Genomic DNA, 24,919 nt, shown 5'->3' on the forward strand with positions numbered 1-24,919 from the left:
CATATCGAAATTCGTAACTGAACGAATAGAATCAAAATTGGAATAAACATGATCAATCAAAGTTCTACTTCGCTGAGAGATGCGCGTATACTCGTCAACACTTTGTTTTAAATTGAAAGATTCAACTAAGCGCTTCAAATGATTCGAATTTGCATCATCTCGCTAGTTAATATTAAAATCACCAGCCAATATGTTCAATTTACTAAAATCAAGAAATTCCTCAAGCCAGTTTTCCAACATTTCAAGGAAACGCTGGTCACTGGTATTAGGAGAATGATATAAAACACCAAAATTACCCAACTTCATGCCACGAATTACTGTTATGCCCAAGAGCCAGTTACCATCCTTAGCTTCGTTTCGGCAAAGCTCGAACTGAACCGATTCTCTGACATAAATAACAACACCGCCAGATTGTCTAGAGTGTGATAAGCAAGCAGCAACGTTATATCCCGGAATACTATACTGATCAAATGCTTCAATATCGACAATATGTGTCTCTGATAAGAACACTAAAAGTGGACGTTTATCTTCAACAACCTGACGTAATGCAACGTAGTTTGTTGTCAACCCTGTAATATTAAAATACAGAAAATCAATGTGATTCACACTCTTCTTGGAACTTGTTTGCTATTTATTGAAACGCAAGCTGCTTTTCTTTTGATTAAAAAGTCTTTTATAAATCACGCACTCTGAACTGAATGCGGCATGGTTGACGTCCAAGTTCATTTTACGCTCTCTATTCATTTTTAAACAATTAACGCATTTCAATACAGTAGACGTGCACTCAGATGTCTTGTGCTTTTGGCTACACCTAGAGCATGTATCACAATTTTTGCAACCCATGCTATTGTGTCCAAATTCTCCACATTCGAAGCATCTCAACACGTTTCTGACGCGTATTTAATTCCAAAACCGAGTTATTCAATTTTTCAAATTGCTCACAAAATAATTTTTCAAGAGACTCATTAACATTTAATCTCAACTGTTCAACACCGGCACTCAACGCGTTGTTTATCTGGGCCGATATTTGGCCTCGCATTGCAATGACCGATACAGTGAGAGAAGATAATTTCTTCATCTCTTCTTCGATACGCTTGACGTCCGAAACCAAATGCTGCCCACCACAACACTGGTTTGATAAACATTCATCACACTTGAAGCAAAGATTATCGTTATCTGTTATAATCTTTGCCGTTGCCTTGGTGAGTCCAGTGCACTTGTAGTGAAACAAACGTGCACAGTTGAAGCCCACACATTTCAACGGCAAATCCGATAGAACAATTGCCGTTCCACAGCCAGAACAAATCATCGCACACAACACACGTTAACACGGGACGCTATACAAACAGACATGCAGGGAAACAAGAGAAAGGCAAAAAAAAAAATGATCACCACCGCAGCTAATGCGCCGGGGGGATTTCATTTAAACATACTTTAATGCGAACAAGCTGCTTAAGCAACTGTTCTTGTACTTAGCCTTGTGTAGATTCACTACCGAAACACGTTAGAATATATCTACCGTGAATCACTTCACTATTTCACACGTAAAATAACGATTAAATATCACCAGAAAATAACACGAACTACTCTGTTCGCCATCAGAGAGAGAAGTTAAAAACTTGACAAGAGCCAGATTTATTTGGGGCTGTTGCTTGACATGAATTGACAACGACATCAGCAACCCGAAAGAAACGAACCAAGATTCCAGTTCTCCATTTCCGCTATTTAAAATTTTTTTTAACGTTGTTCTGCATCCAATATCAATAAAGTAGATGCAATTGTTCTTTTTCCCCCAAAATAAAATACGAATCTTTCATCAGAACAACAAAAACGCAGTGCGGGGTGAATAGAAACATGCAACATTTTTTTCAATGAAAGATTGAATTATTTATTTATCAAAATGGTGTTTACACCCATGATAGAGAAAGGCTAGACCCATATTTTAAAGCTTTAAATACGACCAAGTGGCCAAATACCGTTCGCCAATAGTGTTGTTTCGCAGAAACTTAAAGTTTGATTTGTCACAAGCAAGGTTTCGCTACCGTCCTGTGTCTCTGTAAGGGTGCTTACCCCACGGTTCTCCTCGATAAATCCGGAACGACGGAAAATTTCGATATGTCCCCCACTGTCCCAAAAACTATGATAAATTTATGATCTTTTCGAAAAGGTTCGACCAAATTCGGTTCAGGTCTTGCGGAATAGCAGGTAAAAGAATTTTTATTTTTTCGGCTCTGGAGTGGTCAGGTACGCAAGTGTTAAGAAAGAGGGCTGTTTCAAATTTTTCGAGAATTTTTTACTTTCGAGATATCAAATAAGTCACCGAGGATGTCACCGTAAATGGCTGGTGTCTGTTCATGTCGTCTGTATTAGGCATGCTCGGTTCATTTCTCGCGTAAATGTGTCCTTTTTATCAATTTTTACCGCCAAGCAATGAAATAATAATGATAACTAGCGTATTACAAAATTGTTCCAATATTTCATCTATCTGACAACATATTGATTATAGTTATCCATCATGTGGTTATGCCGTTATTGTCGTTTAAAATCTGATGGAACATTTTCTAGTTGCATTTTTTATTTTAGTTTCTTTTCTACCGAAAAAGAAGAAACCAAAAAGGGAGTCCCACGTCAAAAACTCTTTGTACCCCCAGTTTGTGGTTTCAGGAAATCTTCATTTTTACAACAGTAAAATAAATAATACAAGCGAAAATTGAGTATATTCAGAATATCACACCGACTGAAATAGATTTAATCCGAGTCGCTAATTACTTCCGCCTTAATGGTGTCAATCACCGGGATAAGATTACTAACAATGGGTGTATCCGGCTGATTGACATCATTAACTCTCGCTTCCTTATCGGCACTATTATTAGACTGGGGGAAATGTTGAGACGATCCAAAACCGAAATCATCCCCCACACTAACAGTACTGCTGTAGCTTTGGAGCATATTGTTAAGATCATTCAGAGCTTCCACTAGCGAGCACGCCATTTGTTTTTCATTATTGAGCCGTTCCCGCTCAACGTTCATTCTGCTTCGCGATATGGCCAAACTTTCACGTTGCAAGCACACCAACTGATTGAGTAATCCTTTGAACCCGGTTTGTTTGGGCGTAGGAACCGGTACTGGCGCAATGGTAACCGGCATTGGAGGAGGAGGATCTGTTTTTTTCTGGGATATTGTCGCCATCAAATTGGTGGCATTCGTTATAATTGGCTTCGGTTGAATTGATATCTGTGTTGCTGGGGTAGTCTTGACAACGGGAGTCGAAGTCGTGGTGTACATTTGATTGGATGCTGACGTGAAGATTTGCTGCTTTTGAGAGCCAGCTGTGTTGACCAGTAACAGTTTCATAGGCTGTACCGAAGAGGCTGATGAAACAACCACAGATGTCGGAGCACTATTAGCGATAGATACGGTGGGTTTCGTATAAAGTTGAATTGGCGAATTGAAGTTAATGTTCGGCTGCTGCGGTTTCAGTAGAAAGTTCGTGGGTACGAGAGAAATTTTCCCGGCATTACTAGTGGTGGTCATTGTTGGCGAAGCCGATACAATTGCTACATTTTGTCCAGCTTGTGAGGAAACTACATTAGGATTCGAAACAATCGTTGATATATTGAGTCCAGATAGTCCAGGTTTTCCGGCATAGTTAATTATTTTAATTGTGCTTGGTGGAGGCTGCACTGACGGTGGTGCAATTATTGGTGGTTGCAAAGTAGTGACAGTCGTTGAAACTGTTGTCGAAGTAGTTGATGTAGTGGCCGAAACGGTTACGCTCTCCGTACTCTTTTTAGATACTTTGCGTGACGCTCGGCGACGTAAGCGTGCTCGACGACGCTCACTGCAAATGAAAACAAAACATAAAATGATTAGGTTTGGTGAACGACCACCTGTGCCACGTAGCACGTGGCTTCCAACATGAAGAATGTCCCTAAACCAATGACCGCGCATACACAGAGATACTCTGAGATACTTGATCCTTGCTTTAAAATTCATTCTACCTCATGAGTGACCGAATGAACACAAACAGTGATACTTTTGTGGCGCATGCGCGGTTGTAGCCAAGAATGAACATGCTTTGGAAAAATAATTTCTACCACCCTCTCTGTGGGGTTGCTAGTTGATACCGATTTCGAGGTAGGGGTGGAAAATACATGCTAGGTGCTGCTTGAACGTCAAATGAAAATATCAAATCAAACTTACTCGTTTATGTCGAAATCAGAGTCGTCGCTTATTTCTTCGCTCATGGTTTCATCCTCATCGTCGCCATCGTTAACAAAATCGGGATCATTCGGGTCATCTTCCTCATTATCGGCATCTACCGGTTCGTCTTTTGGTATAAGCAAATTGGGTTCTTTTAGTTCGACTTGCTCGGCATTTTTCAGCAGCTCTTCCGTTCGGATTTCCTTGTCATCATCAGTTACCATCTCTAGCTTAACTTCAACTTGGTCGGATAATTGAGCACTTCTCCCGCTTGATGATGCTTCTTTACCATCTGAGCTAGAATGCTGATGATTATTGCCGAAAATTGGTCGCAACATTATCTCATCCATGGACTGGAAATGTTTCCACGACGTTTCATTGATAACTCCGGTTTCGAGATCTTTTTTTATTCGATTGTAGAAACATTTCAAATTTTTAATTCTCGTATTTATCTCCTCGGTTGATCGATTGTAGCCATATTCTCTCATCTTAGTGGCCAGCTTAGCGATTACTGGATTCTTACGGTGTGTCGTAACAAGTGTTTTCTGAACTTTTGGATCACCCCAAAGAGATATAAGTAGCTTGGTTTCCTCGCAGTCAAAGTTTGGATTTCTACAATGGGGCTTCTTCGGGCCCCCAACAGATCCAATGAGCACTTTGTTAGTTGATACCCACATGTTGAATGAATTGCCTTCTGAAGCGGGTCGTTTCAATCGTGTACTCATACTCTTATGATACAATCAAAGCTTCAATTTCACAAGTATTTCACACAGCGCAATGGAACCAATCCCGACGAGAAAAATCGATATTTTCCTGCTCCTGCTACTTGCACAGCAGAATGTAACAAAAACTGAAGTTCACGCTTGCGGAACAGAACCTCGAATAAATGCGCACTGCCGGCGCTGAAGCACACCTAGTACTGACTGATTTTTAAAGGGTCCCACCGAGCAGGCGTTTAATTCAAGCTTGTGCTGGTGGGTAAACATCCTATACCCTTCGCACTCACTGCAATAGGGAGATAGTAAACTTGCGGTGCGCAAGACGCACATGCCCACCAGACCCGCAAACAGGACATTGTTTTGTTGCAAGCAATCCCGTTTTTCCCTTTCCCTTTGCTTTCGCAACCGGTACCAAGTGCAACGCTAGTGAACGATACGCGCGCACGTGTTCCGTTCTGAGCAGCTCTTCAAACGGGTGTACACAGGAACAAAAATACATGCATGAACTACAAACAGGGATGAACGGAGAGATTGAGTGTGAATTGTTGCATGCGTGTTCATATCAGTCACACGATATTGCTGCTGCTGTTAACAAGCTCAGCATGTCAGTAGGCCAGTTTTTCGTAGCATGGTTATTAAGAACTTTTCTTCGTTTATCACAATTGAAATTGATTAAATAATCAAGTGTTGATAATTATCTGAGTTGCTAATATTAATTACAGCTGAGAAAAGTGCTAACGAGTATTCGAGAAAAATTGGTGTGTTATCAGTAGAATTTTTCTTGAACACAATTTTACAGATGAGATGTTCTGAGCCAAAGTTATGTGTGCCTCTGGAAATGCAACTTTGTCTTATATTAGAAAGCTGATATATACCAGCCAGCTTGTGGAATGATACTTTCATAATTTTACAATCTTATATTTCCAATCTTCATATTTTGTGAATACTTGTGTTCTTGTTTGAAAATACATTTGACTCCTTATGCATGTCTTATCTTATAGTAAAAAGATAACAAATAACATTTAATTCATTATTAATTCTGAACACTTGTTTAAAAAAAAAATCAAAAATAATTTGAAAATTGAACGTTGATTGAGGTGTTAATTGTTTTTCTTTAGATAACTGAAATCAAAGAATTGGTTGAAAAAAATTCGTGTTTACTTATCCAAAAAAGAATGTTTATAAATATTCTCGGCGAAAATTAATTGAACTTCCAAATGAAATTATGTCAAGCAATATAATCAAGAGTAATATTCCACGAACAAAGCCATTGAATTTGCTATTACTCGATTTAAGATTGAGTTAAACTTGAACACATTTGACCTTTGTTTTTGGATTTGGCAGAAAAAGTATGGATCAATTGTGAAGTTTTATGAATTTAAATTTAATTTGATGATCTTTAAGGCAATGGTGAAAAGACGCTTTGAAATTCCTGAAAAAGCCAAGTATGCAGTTTAATTAAATTAAAAAAAAATATTTTAATGAATTTAAATTAAATGATATATTTTTTCATTATTAGTTATGCAAATTCAGAAAAATTCCTGAAATTTACATTTCTGTAAATCTTGTCATACTACAGCCATATTTTTTTTTTCTACAAAAACAATTGTATTGGAATTCCATTCTCAGTTTTGCAGAACTCGTCATTATCAACTTTCAAGAAAACAGCTTCGCTGCACTGCACCTTTTGTAATTCACATTGTAAAAAAGTCTGCGGCTGCGTACAGACCTGTAGATTCTCCCTAATGTCAAATGATTGGACAAAAACAAAATTAAAACGACTTGAAATCGAATCAGAAAATGTAATCCTATAAAATGTGAACGATCTCGTGCTTTTCAAGATTTGTGTTTTAACTGACGAAAGAAACAGCGAACAGTTATCATTAGAAAGCTTTTAGATATTGAATTACTTCATCATGGTGGAAGAAACCGCGCCTGTCGTTAAAACAAAGGTGAGTACACATTGACCAAAATATATAAACTTGCATTCAATCACTTATCAAACCTCGATGATTATGTAGAATAAGGAGAACAAAGCAGCACGCCCAAAACCAGTATATTTGTGGACCGTACCGGATACCCAGAAATGGCTACGGCGACACTGCAGTGAACGCTGCGGTAAATACAGTGACCTCTTCCAAAAGGTAAATAAGTTTCATTGAAGAGAAAAAAATCAAGCTGACTATAATTACTACAGCACGAGATTACCGGTCGAGCGCTTTTGCGGATCACAGATAACTCGCTGTACCGAATGGGCATCGAGGATGAGAAAGACCGCGAAGATATACTACGGGAGATGATAAAACAACGGCTCAAAACAGATATTATGGAAATTCGTGATATGGAACTGATGAACAATGTTTACGAGAATTTATATTAGAAATATATCGTCTTTATTTATTGTAACAGGTTTGCTCTTCTGAGGTGCTTAAATTAATATTTTTTGTGGTTCATTCTTATGATTGGGGTGAGGAGAATAAATTACTAGCAATAAATTAAATAAATTAAAAATCTTAATGGAATGCAAACGGAATGAAATCTGAAAACTTATTCAATTCTCTTCAGTATCACTAATCACTTCAGCTTTGATGGCTTCTGTCGTGGTAACAGCCGGTTGCTGTTGTTTATCTGCACTGTTTTCAGTACGTCTTTTCTTGGCTGAAGGTTGTCCACTCTCTTCACGCGCGGCAGCGTTAGTTTTCTGATGCTGCTGCATAAACCCGTTAAAGAAACTACTCAAGCTTCGTACGACGTCAACCAATGGGCCTCCAATTTGTTTTTCAAACTGGAGGCGCTCTTTTTCCAGTGCCAACCTGGCTTTGGAAACAGTAAGATTTTCGCGTTGAACAGAAACCAACTGATTGAGTAGGGCTTTCACGCTTGATGACTTCTCCCCATTCAGTAGAACTGGTTTCGGGTTTCTTCCAGCAGTGGTCAAATTGTCCGGGGCCGATGCTTGTGGAACATTGATGGCAGGTATGCTCACGGTTGGAGGTTTAGGGGCAATCGGAATGACGGTTGGTTTTGGAGCCAACATGGGGGCTGGACGCATCTGGGGCATTTTTGGAACCTCCGAAGCTGGCGTCAAAATCTGTTGCGTTGTTCCATCCTTTGAGACGGTATTGACTAGTAGCAGTTTCATTGGTGCCATACCGGCTGCCGATGAACTAGATGTTATCACACCTTGCGGAGCAGGTGCAAGAGTGGGTGGTTTGGCCAGGGTAACCGTCGGTTGGGTGTAGATTTGAATCGGCGAACTTATGCTGACGTTTGCCGGGGTTGGTTTTAGCAGGAGGTTTGTCGGGACAACAGATATTTTACCTTGTGAACTCGCGGGAGAGGAGGTGGCGCTTGTGATGGTTACAGACTCGCTGACGCTGGTGGGTTTAGGTGTCAGGCGGGTAGCAGCCGATGGCTGTTCAGAAGCCGGAGTGGTATTACTAGTTGTAGCCTTTGCTTTGGAAAGCAACTCATCCAGCCCATCGTTGAACTCACTGTGAATGAGTAATATAAAACATAAATGTTAGTTCTTTTTATTGCATGAACTAATATTTTAATCAAATTACCAAATAAAGAACAAAATAATTTTAGCAGAAATATTAGAAAAATACTTACTTTTCCACATCGAAATCACTATCGTCATCTTCGTCGTCGTCATCATCATCGTCTTCCTCGTAATTGTTCTTAGAATCATCTTTAATATTCAGTTCATTCTTTTCCAAGGCATTTAATGACTCATCTGGCGGATTAGTATCGATAGTCAAGAGATCTTCTGCACGGATTTCCGTTGAATCATCATCGCTCATTAATTCCAGTTTGACGGGAAAGCGTTGCATTTGTTCTTGCTGCTCTAGAATTTGTTTTTTGAGCTCCTCTTCTTCCTGCTGCTGTTTTTGCTGCTGCATCATGTGCAACCGATGAGCATTTCCGAATACCGGTCGGCTTATGATTTCGTCCATTTCACTAAAGTGTTTCCAAGTTGTCTGATTGATGATTCCGGCCGCCATATCCTTTTTGATGCGATTGTAGAAGCACTTGAGATTTTTTATGCGCGTATTAATTTCCTCCGTAGACCGGTTGTATCCAAATTCACGCATTTTCAGTGCCAATTCGGCAATTACCGGGTGCTTCTTGTGGGTGGTGATGAGTGTTTTCTGAACTTGTGGATCCCCCCATAGTGATATAAGCAATTTTGTTTCGTCGTAGTCGAAATTAGGATTGCGGCTGTTCATGCGCTTTGCACTCAGACTACTATTGAGAATTTTATTTGTCGATACCCACGTTTCACGGTGCACCGGTTGAGCAGCGGGTTCGGCCGAATCTGTGCTGCGTTTTTTCAAACCCATCCTGAACTACGGTCCACTAGCGTCAAGCTCACCTTTCTAATCTAAACACTGGTCACGGGTAGACGAGACAACGGGTGGAGTCGCTGAGCCGTAAGTTGGTTGCTGCGGTGAAGCGCAGAAAAAAATCGATAACTTGAACGACGAGCACCGCTTGCAGTTATGGCCTACTGTTCTGCTATAACCCCAAACAACTTATATGGATATTCCTATTTGGCGCGAGTGCACGACAACACAACAGCGTCCCTTTCGACAGGATCGCCAAACTCAAACTGATTGACTCAGCCTAATCGGCCTCCTTCGATTCTCGCTCACTACAAAAAAGCGCCCTGCTGCTGGTTCAGCTACATTTCACAAGCAAATCCAGCTTTTCCCCTTCCTCTGCCAGGCTAAATGGCAGTGCTTTCGCCTGACATCGATGGAGGGAAAATCGGATTCCAACAAGGTGCGCATGTCTGGTTTCCTTCCTTTATTCGCTTATAGCCGAGCCGAACGAGAGTACGAGAATCAAATGCAGTTCAAACATATTTAATACACACGCAGTGGAAGCGCAATAAAAAGGATACACGCAGCAAACAATAATAATAGCATCAACAACAACAGTCGTAGCACTAAAACATGAGCCGCATGGAAAAGGACGAGATTTACGTCCCCTCTAGTCGAACGCCTTATGGCATTACGATTTTAAACAGGCCTAGCGCCTATTTGGCTGAGCTGGCGTGTGTTCCATTGCACACCGGAGCGAATGATTATTTCATATCATGCCGCCGGTGGCTACCACACAGTTCAGCTGAAGGGAGCAGGCGAGTCGAAGCGACTAAAGCACACATACAGTCAAATGAATCGCACTATGCTATCTTACGAAAAAAAATCGATAAAGCTGTTTAGCGTGACACATGGGCGGATGGAATTAAATAAATGCGGGTTGCTTTGCTACGAAGGGTAGTACGCAAATTTTATCATTACCTACTGATAAAGCTAAATTTGACTTAAGGGGCTATAGGCACTTGTTCTAGGAGTAGAATTTTGTTCATGCTTGATAGCAGTTCGCAGAACAAGTCCTAGCACTTATTTGTATACGTCCGTCGCGGTGAGCATAATAAGTAGGGAATCCGATAAGTGCAATCTATCGAAAAAGGTACAAAATTTGAACGTCAGGTTATATTCATATAAATATTTGGATATTGTTTAACACGTTTTTCATACTAAGCTAGACTTACTGCACAAAGAAAATAAATAAGTGTATGATTTGACTGGTTATTATGAAAATGTACCACGATTAGACTGATTATTTACACATGGTATTGGCTTATTTTTTCTTCTTTCTGGTAATTATGTTTTGTAAAAAGAAAAACACATTTATGGTGCGGACGAACTTTGAGCAGCTTATGCTTAGCTTTCTGAGCATTGAGACGATAGACTCAAACTGTATTAGGTTGAAATACAAACATAAGTACCTGTTCAACGTGATGAACGATAGTTCACATGTTAGTAAGACAATTAGTGAATTAAAGTTTTTGTTCCCGTCATTGAAATTGTCGAAACTGATAAAAACTCAGTAGTTTGAGACATGTTTTCTTCAACTGATGAGTATAGTGGACCCCTGATTAATCTGCTTTTTACCTTATTCATAAGAAAAATTTGTAGTAGGGTGTTGTATCATGATCGGACCAGTCAGAAAATGTACCATGATCGGACCATTTTTTATATGCGAGATTTCTCAACTATTGAATAAAAACAAACTGTATCAAATATGTAGCCGCATCATCAAAAATCTTCTTCTGATGATGCTCAGAAGGTTTCATTCAGATTGTTTAAGTATTACTATTATTAAAAAAGTTTAAAAAAATGTACTATTTTCGAGTACAATTTGCCCTTACAATTGTTATCTAGTCATGTTTTCAAGCAGTGATTTTAGAATCAAATATTTAAATATTGCAGTATATTTTACAGTAACATGCTTCTGCAACATTTAAATTTTATGTAGAAACACTGTTCATATGAAATATTTGCTTTAAAGTTGGAACTATTGATGAAACGCAAAGACCTGTTTTGTATCATGATCGGACCAGCATTGAACCATGATCGGACCAGCCTACTTCTGAGACATCACCGTTTCACTTTGCTTATGCTTGATATGCCCTACGAAGCTTATATTTTATAGAATGAAACCTCTCAAAAACGACGTAAGGTTCGCCAATTCGAGCAAAATCGTATAAAATTTCACTACAGACAGCCCTCCACGCTTCAAATAGGGAAAATATAACTCAGTGTCATGCTTATTTAAGAAGCACTTTTTCCCGCGAGTTTTCGACCAATTTACGAGAGAGTCATACATAGAAATATATGAAAATTTATATTTGTGAATGTTTGGTTGTTATAGCTTTCACCGAGGCATCTCAAACATGTCTTAGCTTAATAAAAAACGGTCGTAGATATCCAATACAATGACGAATATGACTAAGGTTTCTACAAAAATATTTATGATATAGCACCAATAACTTTCTTCAATGTAACTAAAACTAAGATTGAAGTTTTGAGAAGTATAAAATAATTGCTTTTATTCTTTCAAACATCTTTATCAAAAAGATGCGATAATCACTAACAAATCAGTTTTGAAAAATGACAGATAGTACTTTCGTGAAGACATAGCCAATCTCATTAAATTGAAATCGCATAGTTAATAGCACTTTCGCGAGATGTTTCAACAAGCAGTTGAAATGCTATGAAAATATAACGGTTTTTAAAGAGAACGGTTGGTTAAAAATTAAAGGAAAAATGAAACAAACAAAGTAAAGCTTCTGAGTGCTTTAACAGAATGGACACCAATTAATATTCAATAAATACATACATGTCAGCGACAAACACTATTCTAACACACAGTGAGAAAAATTGGTTGGAGTTAGTTAAATGTTAATAAACGTTTTATATTTTGAGTGGAGTTTATGTAATTATACCTCGATATAAGGCAACTTAATTTTTTTTTCGTTACGTTATAACGAAGCAAAAAAAATTTTTTTTTCAATGATGTAAAATTCTTGACGGTTGCTCAAAGGTGCGCAAAACTTATTTCCCTTACCTAGCAGTATATATAAAACTGTCTTCATGCCAATTTTCGTAGACAAACACAACCAGTCACAAAATATTGAAAAAAAGTTAATTTTACCCCATTTTATGGTACTTATTGGTTTCAAAATTTACTAAAAACATTTATTCGGAACATTCTACACCCCAAAAAAAATTGTTGTTCTTTAATTTTAAGATATTTCAAAAAGATACGTTATATCCAGTCACGTTATATTGAGGTTGCCTTATATCGAGGTATGACTGTATTATGCTGTTTACCGCGAATATTGGTGTTTATTGCGCGAGTCACTTCACGGTGAAAACAGAGTGAAGTTAATGCACTCACGTAGGTAAAAATACGTCGCAAAGTGACAACTGTTGTGAAATCTGGGTTATTATGAGTTTCATATCACTAAAATGAACACGTAACCAGTGACGTTTTGCGTGAAATTTTTTCACGACCATTTTGAACAGTAAAATGATTTGATCCAATGATAATAAGGCTGAATATCGCACTTCAGGCATAAAAGTTGGAGCATTGCAATATTCGGAAATTTATAGTACTACTTGGGGACTACAAGTTTGTCATACATTGCTTCTCAAAATTGTGCTGGTGGAGTGAGCTATCGGTAAAACGAAACGGCAATCGAAAAAAACCCCGGAATTAAATTAGCAAACTTGCCGTATTGGAAACTCAAATATAATTCATAACGTTTTCGCAATAATAGGAAAAATGTTTGAAAATATTTTTAGAATCACGAAAAAATGTTCAGAAATATCCAAACCAAACACCATGCATGTAAAGCCCAGCACACTGGTCCGATTATGATACATTTTTTGGTCCGTTCATGATTCACCCTGGTCGGATCATGATACAAATTCTATGATTAGGAAAAACGATATATTTAAATGAATTTACGTCGGATTTGCTATAAATTGTTATTTTTGTAAACTAGACAGACAGACTTTTCCGATAAATGTATTTTATTTATGATTACATGTAATAATAATGGTGATAATGTGACATGAAAAGCGATGTACCTTGAAAATAGTCTAAATTGGTCGGATCATGATACATTACCCTATGGTATGTTTGTTTCCAAACATTTCGACAAAAGAAATAAATAATCGAAAATTGCAGTATTTGTTCAGTACAATGCTTTTATAATATATTAAGTTCATGTGTAACGCCATTTTAATCGAAATATTTGCTTAAAAGTCTCTGAGGTGATATTGAGGTAGGTTTAAATACTTGTCTAACTAGCCGGTTGTGGTGAACGCAAAAGTTCGAATACTGATAAAATATTCTGTCAAATATTCTTCCAATTTGCGCAAGTTTCGATCTAATTTTCCCCGAAAATATATAGTCGGTATCATATAAAGGATCTTTCACTACACGGGCAGAGACAACGTTGAATGTGATGATGCAAGTTCACTTTCCTGGTTCTCTTTCTATGTCTAGTACATTATTAAACACTTCAATACTGGCCTGCAATTGTAGTGCTTTTGCTGTTCGCACATTTTTGTTTTTACCTTTTTGCAGTGTTACTTATTAAGAAGTAACCTGCTCCGTGTTATCTGTCTTTTTTGTCTTCTCCTTGAGACTTAGTAACCTACTTCCTTCCTCATCGACCTTATCATATCCTCTTGCAAGCTACCACTCTAACAGCGTATAACGTGCTATAGTCTATGATATTATCGAAGCTTTAGACCAGTGGTTATTAAGTCTAGAGGGAAGATTTTGTGTGAAAGAGCCTGAGAACAAACTCATACTTAAGAGCCCTTTTGCCAACGAATGGCTTGGTTCTACTAAGATTCGAACCTATCACAACTCACTTGTCAAAGCGGACTCTGTAACCTTACGGATACGAATCTGTAGAGTGGTGTTTATTCCTAAGACAAACAGTAAAGACAAATCGTTACCAAAATCCTTCGGACCAATAAGTTAGACCTCTATTTTTCTAAAAATAATGGAAAAACATATTGACGAACACATCAAGGTAAAATACTTTACAGAAACCCGTTGAGCAAAATGAAATTTGCGTATCAAAGTGGGAATACTCTTCACTCCGTAGTAACAAACATTGGAAAATTTTTCGAAGCTAGAGAAGTGTTATTGGCAGCATTTCTGGACATAACATAAAAGGAGTTGACAATGCAAGTTATATGTTCATGAAAAATGCAATAAAAGCACACAGATTTGGAAATTGTTTAATTATTGAAATGGTTACTACACGAGAAATATTTGCGCATTTTGGAGACTCTTCGCTTAAAGTAATAGCTGTTAAAGACTGTCCGCAAGGGGGAGTTCTTTCTCTACTGCTATGGTCATAAGTAGTTAACGATCTCTTGATAAACTTAGAGTCACTGGGGTTTGAAGTGATCGGTTTTGCCGTGGTGAATTCGAAGGCATTTTCTGAAAACGAATGGAATCAGTTTAAGCGTAGGAATGGCTTCGGTGGAAGACGCAAAAAAAAGTATCCAGTTGAAAGCGGGGGCCTAGTGTGGTTGGTTACGTCTCCGCCAACCACGCTCGACGCCTGGGTTCGAATCCCACCGCCGACATAGGTCTCGATGGTTGTGAGGTGGCGTGATCCACTCACAACCAACCCAACTGGTCTAGATTCAATCCTAGCCGACACCGGGAGATTTTCTGAGGCGAAAAATCTCTGGGATCACGCCTTCCATCGCATGAGGAAGTAAAGCCGTTGGCGCCGGTCCGTTAATGAACGGGTCGTGAGTTAGGGTCTTGGGTGTGGAGTCGCTCGCCTCCCTGGGCGTCGGTGATTGGCCACAACAGTGGCGGAACTAGACCGACGGAAAATAAGCGAGAACATAAAAAAAAGTATCCAGTTTAAGCGGGATCCAAAGTCCAACTCGGAGAATGTCTAATAAAGTCACCAAACGCGCCGTATTATATCACAACACTTTTAATAATTTTAGTTTAGCTTCTAAGAAAATGCATGCCAATTAGATATAAGAACACTTGTACACATGTATATTTTAGGTTTATTCTTAATTTCAGGTTACTACACTAAGTTTACAAATTTTGGAGATCCGTTTTGCTGTCGAGGTGGAATGCGACTCCTCTAAGATTTTTATCCGATCAGATTTATAGGTCCAACCACAGCTGAAGGCTTCTTCGGCGATGTTTTCCGATCGTCGATTTTGGAGTTAAGAGTATCGGAATGATCTCTTATCAGCTCCCATCAGCTCCTATCAGCGATCGTTATCACTCCCACGGGCGGCTAGCAGTTTATGATGATGGTCGTGTTGCGATGACTCTCCTGTGGCCAGGCTGGGATGATAATCGGCTGCTTCGTTCTCGCGTACGGTTGCGGATGAGAGTTTGTGATATCTTTGAATTTGTTGAAGTTATGGGTGGCGTTACTACTCCTGAACACTATGCTTTCTCGTGGTGTAGAAGACAAAAACTAAAATGATTAATTCGAACTACTCAGCTATAGTAAAACCAAGAATAACACATGCAGCAGCAGCATTGATATGGTGGCTAAAACCAAAGAAAAACGACTCAACTAAAAAAGTACAAAGCTTGCTACTACTGTTATAACATGGGCAAAGGGTATCACTCCTTCCGAAGCCCTGGATGCTCTTCTCATTCTTTCCCATTATCTCAAAGTATTCGATTAGATGTGGTTGAAAGTGCAATAAGACCCAGTGCTAGGCCGTTTACATACTGGCGCATTCTGTGTTGCGGTGAATTGGAATGTGGAGGGCCCAGCACTCGAGATGGCTCAATATTTTTTTTCTACTGACGGTTCAAAAATTGGAAATCGAGTAGGGTCTGGCATATCAAGCCCTGGAGTAAGTCTTTAAGTGGCGATGCGAAAATGGCCTACGGCACAGAGTAGATATACAACTTCGAACAAAACTACTGTTTTCTAAGCTGATATCTATGCTATTTTGGAATGTACTCCGATCTGCTTAAAAATAAAATTAAAAAAATGCTAACATATGTATTTTTTCTGTTTGTCTAGCAGCAATGAATGCTTCGAAATCTGTTACTTGCACTTCCAAACTAGTTTGAAAATGTTTTGAAATGCTTCAGCAACTAGCTATACGCAAAAAAGGAAAACCACAGAAGTAAACTTTTGCAAGGTTTCTGCACACTGTGGTATCTAAGGAAATGAAAAAGCGGATGAACTAGTGGTAGCTGGATCAGCCATGACACTTATCGGTCCTGAACCATTCCATGGGGTTTCCTTTAGTGCACTAAAGATGGAGCTATCAGAATAGGAAAAAGGTCAGGCGGAACCAGAATAACACTGCAATAACTCGTCATGCAAAACGATACATCAAGCCTAACGCTTCTCCGTGTCATTTGCGGAAGGTTGCGAAAAAATCCTTTCATTATTAGAAATTCTAAACTTTGTTTGAAGAATAAACTTTTCATTCACAAACAAATTCTTAGACCAGCTATACTCTATCTGGTCAAGTTGTTATTTAACAAGTAAAAAACGTTTTAAAGGATTCAGAATAAAATTCTTAAAATGATTTTGAAGCGTTCTCCTTGGTTTGGTACACTCGATTTGCATAGACATACCGGTGTTGAAACATTAAAAGCTATGTCAAATAAAATTATCACCAATTTTCGAAAAAAAAATCGTTGCAATCCTCAATTGTTAAGCTCTTTCTATAGCCAAAGTTAGCAATTAAGTTAGTTGTAAGTTCATTTTTTGTTGTTGATAAGTTGATTTAAGACCCTACGAATGATAAGTCCTGATTGCGAAGAAAAAAATCACAAGGGTTGTTTGTAAAGCCACGACCGCAAAGTTGACGTAGAACTACATAAGGTTGTTTGTTGCATTACTTGTATTGATTATGTTTAAAATTTTGTGCGAAAGAGGAGCTGCTACCGAATTTTAGTTTGCACATACATTACTGAACAAAAATGAAGCAAACACTATACAACGCAAACAAGTTTCAACAGTCAAAGTGCTTACAGATTAAAATAACATTTTACTTTCAATTCCAGCGCAAAACGAGAAAATATTATATCTTCAATAACTTTGTTGTTGTCCTTATAAGGACTGTTGTTGTTCAATTTGATATCGGATATAATGTTGATCGCATCTGTGTGCTACCCCGCCAGAGGAGAGGCATTTTTCTGATAACACAGTTGAAACCTTTTTTCACACTGAAAATTTGACGGCCCATATACTTTGAAAGCCAGCATTCCAAAACGTGTGTTGTCAAAATACGACAACTCTTCATTAGAGGAAGTGCCGGCTAATGTACCTACTACTGATGCTGCTCGCTACTGCACAAAGGAAGCTTTTACTAGAGGAAGTGCCGCTGCACCAGCTGGCCCAAATATCGCTGCTGCTGATGCTATCCGCTGCCACAGCTGGTGCTGCTGAGAGAGGACTGCTGTCTAGAACTGATATGAGCGGTTTCGGTTGAAACAGGCTCTTATATAGGACAAATAGCACATTAAAATTACAAGGTCTGTAATTCTGTCGACCGTGCTTGGAAAACAATCATTTAATGACCGATCAGAGGTCGAATTTTGCGTTTTGACAAGGCTTGACAATTTTTAATAGTACATTAGTTTGAATAATAAAATTACATTTTTTTGCATTCGTGAGAAATTTTAGAAGATTTTCCAATCTTTTGCTGCAAAGAACAAAGGAAATCCATCGAAAACTAACCGATATATTAGCATTTGAAACTGGATAAATTTTTCACTTTTGCCGGGTTTAGATTTTCATTTTACATTCCTATGTAGCCGAGTATGTAGCCGAACTTTCTGAAAGACGTAGTTCTACGTCAAAAAAAAATCTTATAAAGATCTAGCACCAACGAAAGGTAAGCAAAAGTTTATTTTATGTATTGCATGCGCTATCGAATTTTTCGCAAAACGAAGTGTGCTGCCTGCTATCAAATCGAATTGTCCTTAAAGTATCCTTGAATCATTTTCAAATAAAATTAAAACTGCTCGAAATCTGCTCGAAGTAGCTACAATGATAGTTCTCCCATGTACCAACTGTCATTCAAGCGATTTAGAGCGATTTTTATCCTTCATTTAAAAATCGAAAGACAATGATATAAGATTTTACCAATTCACGTTTTGCTCAGAAAATTACACTCTTATATCGACTATATATAGAAATCAGGAATCCGTGAATAGCTGAACAACCCAGTTCAATTGAATTTTGCTTTAGGATTTTTTTTTTAAATTTTACCCGAATGTCTCTGACAGAATATTCACAAATGAAAGCCAGAAGAAAAGTTCGTGAACGATCGCGCGAAAAATTTGGAATTTAATAAGACACCAAAAGTCGAAAATCTAAAGTTAAACAATGGCTCTGAAAAAAGTTCAATTGACGTTAAGCGGGAATGTGAATGAAATTTAACAATCAGAAATCACAATGAGAACAGTCAGCTTAGGATTGGATGTTGACAGTCGAAAAAAAATCGGACACCAAGGGAGCAAACCCTTTTTCTTAGGAAGATTAATTTTGAGCAGTTCATAATTTTTTTCCTTTCTCCTAGAAAGGTATAGCAATCACTGAAAAAACTAAAGGTATAAAAGTGCTCAAAAGGGCCGAATGTCGTATATCACTCGACTCAGTTCGACGAGCTGAGCATTTTCTGTATGTGTGTGTGTATGTGTGTGTATGTATGTGTATGTGTGTGTATGTGTGTGTGTGTAACGCTTGAACAAAACTAATTTCAAATGAACGGGCTACCTAAAAAACCCCTAACTTTTGAATTTTATGAAGATTGAATTTGTTGTTCAGAAGTAATAGAAAGAAACGTGTTCTGGAGACTATTTGGTCGGCGTGCGACCAGACCGAACCAAGCGCCAAAAACATTATTCCGAGTAATCGGCGATCGAAGTTTACTCACCCCATATGCTTTCTGCAAGCTGCTGCAGAGAACCTTTGTTATAATACCAGTTTAAACTGTTTAAATGATTTCGTTTTTTCATGAAAGATAGATTATCAATTTTACCATCCACTAGTGTTAAAAACTCAATTTTCAAAAAAATGGCGCTTGGTTCGGTCTGGTCGCACGCCGACCATTTAATCTCACTCATGTTTCTCAGAGATGGCTGGACCGATTTTCATAAAATCAGTGTCATATGGAAGGTCTTGTTGCCCCATAACACCCTATTGATTTTTTTGCGAACGGATTATTACTTTGCCTGTTATTTTTAAAAATGTGAAATCCAGCTATGAAAAGAAACATATTCCGAAAACTACATAAGCTCACTCACTTTTCTCAGAGATGGTTGAACCGATTTCTACAAAATTAGTGTCAAATGAAAGGTCTAGCTGCCTCATAACACCCTATTGAATTTTGCTGTAATCGGACTGTAACTTCGTTTGTAATGTATCGAAATGTGAAAATCACGAAACTTCATTATCTTAGAAACTACACAACCGATCTGAACACTATAGATATCAGATGAACGGGCTAGTGAGGGATTAACTGATGAATTATGATTGAACACGTGATTTCAAAGTTTGACTGCCCTATACGTTCTCATTTCATTTGATTATAATCGAACTTAAGCAACCGTTATGTATTAGATTGTTTAATAAAACAACGAAAGTATATTATCTCAAGTATTACACGACTTATTTGAACATAACAAGTGTCATACAAACGAGTCATCTCTCAAATTTACAAATAACAAACTTCATATCAATTTGATATGTGGTTCAAAAGTTTTGGAAAGAAAAGGAATTCAAAGACTATCTAAAACTATACCTGCTTTGATCAATATATGGCCTCAACATCATTTAAATGTGGTATCGCACTATTTGAACGTCCCCGGTATCGCTCATGATTAAATTGTTCGAAATTAAGAGTCATTTCTATTGTTTCGCTATTTCTTAAGCACTAACATTACGACAAATTTCATATTTTATACTCCAATTACTACATCAATATTTTAGAACCTAAAGAGTGAATATACTTTTATTGGATTTTGACATTCATGTAAATCTATTTTTACAAATAATAAGTTTGAATGAGAAAGGCTGAGTCTGACCGCTAGGTGGATTAATTTAAGTTTTTATTGGTCTATTTCTCTTGTATTTATCATTATATCCTCTACAAGCAGCACTTCGTTTTAAAGAGAAATAGCGAAGCTCTCATTTGAACCGATTTTAACCCTCTAGTGCCCAAGTTAATTTCCAGATGGGCTTCGGTAAAATCACTATGAATCATTATAAACACTTTTTAAGTATTTATTCAAGCTTTTGAGAGGTTTGACTGAAGCCCGCCAAATGGCGGCATTGAGCACTAGAGGGTTAAATTCGTTATTCGAGATAAAATCCTCCAAGATACATTCATAAAATAAGCTAACGACTTTACCTCGCATTCAGATCTCTTTTCAAAATCGAGCTTCGAACAGTTCAACGGAATGTGAACTAATCAGAGAGGTTTTCTCAATTGTTCTCTACTTTCAATCATTTAGATACAAGAATACTCTTTTTGAAAGACCTTGTGTCACCAGTGGGATGGTTTCATCGAAAATTGCTCATGTGTGAATAGTAGGGTATAAATGGTTAATTGTAGTATGAAATATTTGAGTTGCATATTGCAAACAGATGTGGCATAGCAACCTTCTATTCTATCGTTGAGGTCTCGCAGCGTGAGCAATAACGCTTGGGTTCAATTGCCTATGTTAGAACCACCAACGATGCAAGTTCACAGGCTCAGCCTCGACCGTACTCAAATTACAGCATTTCCATATTTCACGACGGGTTGACAACCGTCATAAAATTCAAGTACACATGCCTGTTACCAGGTACCTCCAATTCTCTCTCTTTCTTGAGAGACACTCTCGTCTCTCTATTTTCCAATTATGTATTTTGACTAGCATTAAGTTCGATTTAGTGATATTGAAATAAACTCATGCATTCGTAACCAGTACTTGATGGCGTAAAGTCCTCATTCAGAAACAAGTCCCTAAGTTGGGGTCAATCATCATCCACAGTCTAACTGGGTAATAACCACATGGCTGACCGTAACTCGGAACAAGAGACCTGTAATTATTGCAGTAACTCAATTGATTTGATCTGAGTGGCAAATTGAATTTACCAATAGTGCTAGTGCCTGTGTAAAAACCAGTCAAGTTATCAACTGTGCAAGATAAAATGGGCAACTCCAAGTCAAAAGACACCGAAATTAACGGAGACCCTCAAGTGCAAGTACTGAATCAATTACAAGTACACGAAGAACTACATAGCAGCCACGATACAAAACTCAACATAATCCTGGCTTTGTTAATAGTGCAGTTTGCCGTTATGGTGTATAAGCTCTTCAGGGAGCACACAAAAAAGCAGGCTTTGAAAGCAGCCAAAAGCATGGCTTCAATCAATCACGTATGAAGCTCTTCTAGTGATTTGAACAATCAATGGTAAATCTGACTTTTAAGTGACTTTCATGTTAGGGAACAGTGCAAAAAAAAATGTGAAGAAAAAAGCAAACACATAATACAACAAAAAACGGAACAGCGAGGAACAACACGATCGACAGCAGAGCGAGCGACAGCAGCAGAGCACAACGAACCCGTAGGAACGGTTACCAGCGAGCGGCGATTTCCAACGACGACATGCAGATGACGATTTCAAATCGTAAGTTACCGTAAATGGAGATTTTTTTTAATTAGATGGATTTTGAAGTTGATAACATAAGAGTTCAAAACGGAATAAGAGAACTAACTCGAATACTTAATAATCTAAAAAAAGCCCCCTATAGGAATTTTAAAAAAGATACATTGCTGAAAAAAATAACATATTCTAGGGAACTTTTTAAAAATATAGAAAAAACGCTAATTAAAATCGAAAGCGTAACTCTTCCGGACACTTTAAACTTCTATATAAAATCATCCAGACAAACTTTTCTTGAAATTAAAGATCTAATTGAGGCAAAATTACCTTTTGCGAAAAATAGCCATTCATTTAAATCAATAGTGTTGGCAGTTCTATTTTGCATAAAAGTGAGTAGAGCTAGCAGAAAAATAATAATAATGCCGTCAGTAGATATAAAACTGGGCACCGCATTGGTTAATACCTATGACGGTTCACCAGCGCAATTAAATGCATTTATCGACGCGGTCACATTATTTGCTGACACCGTCGAGGCAGAGTTTGAGGCCGCAACAGCTGCACAAAAAGTAACAGCGCAAAACACAGTGGTCCGTTTTATTAAAACGAGGCTTACCGGTGTAGCGCGACAAGCGATTGGAGAACTAAATGAGCTCCAACAAATACTCAACGCTATAAAACTTCGATGTGCCTCAAAAGCAACATCAGATGCAATTCTGGCCAAACTAAAAATAACAAAACAGAATTCAACCTCCGAACAATTTTGCGACGCGGTTGAAAAATTAACAAACGATCTGAGATCTACCTACCTCACTGAAGGAATCCCTCCAGACACAGCCGAAAAGATGGCTACGAAACGAGGAGTGGAAACATTAATAAATGGTATAAAAAACCAAGATACAAAGTTAATCCTGAAAGCAGGAAACTTTGAAAAAATCAATGATGCAGTTCAAAAACTGCAAGAAAATGACTCTTCAGAGTCATTGCAACAAAAACATATTTTCCATGCAACACAGAGAGGTCATGGAAGACACAGATACCAACGTGGTCAGAGCGGACGAGGATATGGTCCTCGAGGTAGAAACACATATAATAATAGTGGACGCTATAACAATAACCGCAATTTTAATCAGTACAATAATAACGGTTACAGAACTGGTAACAACAATAATTGGCGTGGTAGAGGTAACCAGCAATCCTACTATCGAAATCAGGGAGCTGGACAGCAAATTTATTACGCAAATCAGAACCAGGGAAACGTCCAGATCCCCCAAAAGCAACAACAAATTGGGGGAATACTTCCGAACCAACAAATACAGCAACAAAATCAACCTGTGCGTCTAGCCCAAATAGTGCAGCGCCAGTAAAACCAACGAAACAATTCTTTGCAATTAATTCAACCTGTAGTAATTTTGTGGTCCTGAAGCTAGATTTTCTCGACTCAGAATGCACTCTACTAGTGGATTCTGGTGCTGAAATATCTATTTTCAAAACAAACAGAATTAATCCAGCAACATTTGTTGACACCAATGACCAATGTTCTGTTTCAGGAATAAATGACTATGCAGTACCTACTTTAGGTACCGCACTTACCTACATTACTTTACAAAATCAAAATAAAATTGGTCATAAATTTCATCTAGTTGACCATCCTTTACCGATCCCTACCGACGGAATACCCGGTAGAGACTTTTTATGCAAGTACCATTGTACTATTGATTATGATACCTGGATTCTGACAGGTAGAAATAAATCTGAAAACTTTGAATTTCCCATTCATGACAGCATCGAGGGCAACATTTTTATCCCACCTCATTGCGAAGTGTTTAGACAGGTCAATATTGGAAGCACGACTAGTACATATTTAGTAAAATCTAACGAAATTAAACCAGGAGTATTCGTCGCAAACTCTTTAGTAAATTCAAAAAATTCAATTTTAAAATTCTTAAATACTACCGACAAAATGGTAGCTATTAGCAGAAATTTTCAAAATCATTTGACCGATATCGAGAACTACGACGTTTATACTTTCAATAAGCATAATGAAAATGTAGGAAAACGACAAGAACAATTGATCTCGGAATTACAACTGGATCAAACACCGCGAGAACTAAATTCAAAAGTCATTGAATTATGTAAGGGGTATGACGATATATTCACCCTAAAGACTGATAACTTAACGAGTAACAATTTTTATAAACAGGGAATCGAGCTCATTGACAACTCGCCTGTTTACATTAAAAATTATAGACTTCCTGAAGTTCATCGGGAAGAAATTAAAATCCAAGTTGACAAAATGTTGAAGGAAGATATCATACAACCATCGTTATCCCCTTACAACTCACCCATTCTAGTTGTTCCCAAGAAGTCTGCGACAAATGACAAAAAATGGCGTCTTGTCGTAGATTTCAGACAATTGAATAAAAAGATTCTAGGGGATAAATTTCCTCTCCCTAGAATCGATGATATTTTAGATCAACTAGGTAGAGCTAAATATTTCTCTACTCTAGATTTGATGTCCGGATTTCATCAAATAGAAATTGATGATAATTCGAAGAAATATACAGCCTTCTCCACTGATTCAGGCCATTACGAGTTTAAAAGACTTCCATTTGGTCTGAATATATCTCCTAACAGTTTCCAAAGGATGATGACCATAGCATTGAGTGGTCTCCCTGCGGACTGTGCGTTTTTATACATCGATGACATAATTGTCATTGGATGTTCCGTTACACATCACTTACAAAATTTAAAGCTTGTTTTCGATAAACTTCGCCAACGAAATCTGAAGCTAAACCCAGCGAAGTGTAACTTCTTTTGCTCTGATGTGACCTATCTTGGTCACCATATTTTCAATGAGGGGATACAACCCGATAAATCTAAATTTTCAGCAATCAAAGACTTCCCAGTTCCTCAGAACGCAGACGACGTAAGAAGATTCGTCGCCTTTTGTAATTATTATAGGCGTTTTATACCCTATTTTGCAGAAATAGTACATCCT

At 38.0% G+C, this 24,919-nt stretch overlaps 3 protein-coding genes across 3 annotated transcripts; 1 reads left to right on the forward strand and 2 right to left on the reverse strand.

The window, feature by feature from the left end:
• Positions 1–2,691: 2,691 nt before the first annotated feature.
• LOC129722261 (uncharacterized) lies at positions 2,692–5,207 on the reverse strand. The gene is made up of 2 exons (XM_055675581.1): positions 4,204–5,207; positions 2,692–3,841 (listed from the first exon to the last, which is right to left on the reverse strand). Exons 1-2 carry the CDS (start codon positions 4,926–4,928, stop codon positions 2,749–2,751), a joined length of 1,818 nt encoding a protein of 605 aa, XP_055531556.1. The 5' UTR covers positions 4,929–5,207; the 3' UTR covers positions 2,692–2,748.
• Positions 5,208–6,556: 1,349 nt separating this feature from the next.
• Positions 6,557–7,460, forward strand: LOC129721505 (protein aveugle). Its single transcript, XM_055674160.1, has 3 exons — positions 6,557–6,874; positions 6,944–7,066; positions 7,120–7,460. Exons 1-3 carry the CDS (start codon positions 6,839–6,841, stop codon positions 7,300–7,302), a joined length of 342 nt encoding a protein of 113 aa, XP_055530135.1. The 5' UTR covers positions 6,557–6,838; the 3' UTR covers positions 7,303–7,460.
• LOC129721504 (histone-lysine N-methyltransferase SETD1A) lies at positions 7,283–9,679 on the reverse strand. Its single transcript, XM_055674159.1, has 2 exons — positions 8,538–9,679; positions 7,283–8,416 (listed from the first exon to the last, which is right to left on the reverse strand). Exons 1-2 carry the CDS (start codon positions 9,266–9,268, stop codon positions 7,474–7,476), a joined length of 1,674 nt encoding a protein of 557 aa, XP_055530134.1. The 5' UTR covers positions 9,269–9,679; the 3' UTR covers positions 7,283–7,473.
• Positions 9,680–24,919: the final 15,240 nt, after the last annotated feature.

The sequence above is a fragment of the Wyeomyia smithii genome, chromosome 2 (assembly GCF_029784165.1).
Source record: "Wyeomyia smithii strain HCP4-BCI-WySm-NY-G18 chromosome 2, ASM2978416v1, whole genome shotgun sequence".
NCBI lineage: Eukaryota > Metazoa > Arthropoda > Insecta > Diptera > Culicidae > Wyeomyia > Wyeomyia smithii.

Bases quoted from the DNA above. Each gene is read 5' to 3' on its own strand.
- LOC129722261 (XM_055675581.1), bottom strand. From the start codon at position 4,928: ATGAGTACACGATTGAAACGACCCGCTTCAGAAGGCAATTCATTCAAC. The intron at 3,842-4,203 runs GTAAGTTTGATT...TTTCATTTGCAG, and splicing joins TCTGATTTCGACATAAACGA to TGAGCGTCGTCGAGCACGCT.
- LOC129721505 (XM_055674160.1), top strand. From the start codon at position 6,839: ATGGTGGAAGAAACCGCGCCTGTCGTTAAAACAAAG. The intron at 6,875-6,943 runs GTGAGTACACAT...ATGATTATGTAG, and splicing joins CGCCTGTCGTTAAAACAAAG to AATAAGGAGAACAAAGCAGC. The intron at 7,067-7,119 runs GTAAATAAGTTT...TAATTACTACAG, and splicing joins ACAGTGACCTCTTCCAAAAG to CACGAGATTACCGGTCGAGC.
- LOC129721504 (XM_055674159.1), bottom strand. From the start codon at position 9,268: ATGGGTTTGAAAAAACGCAGCACAGATTCGGCCGAACCCGCTGCTCAA. The intron at 8,417-8,537 runs GTAAGTATTTTT...ACTCATTCACAG, and splicing joins AGTGATTTCGATGTGGAAAA to TGAGTTCAACGATGGGCTGG.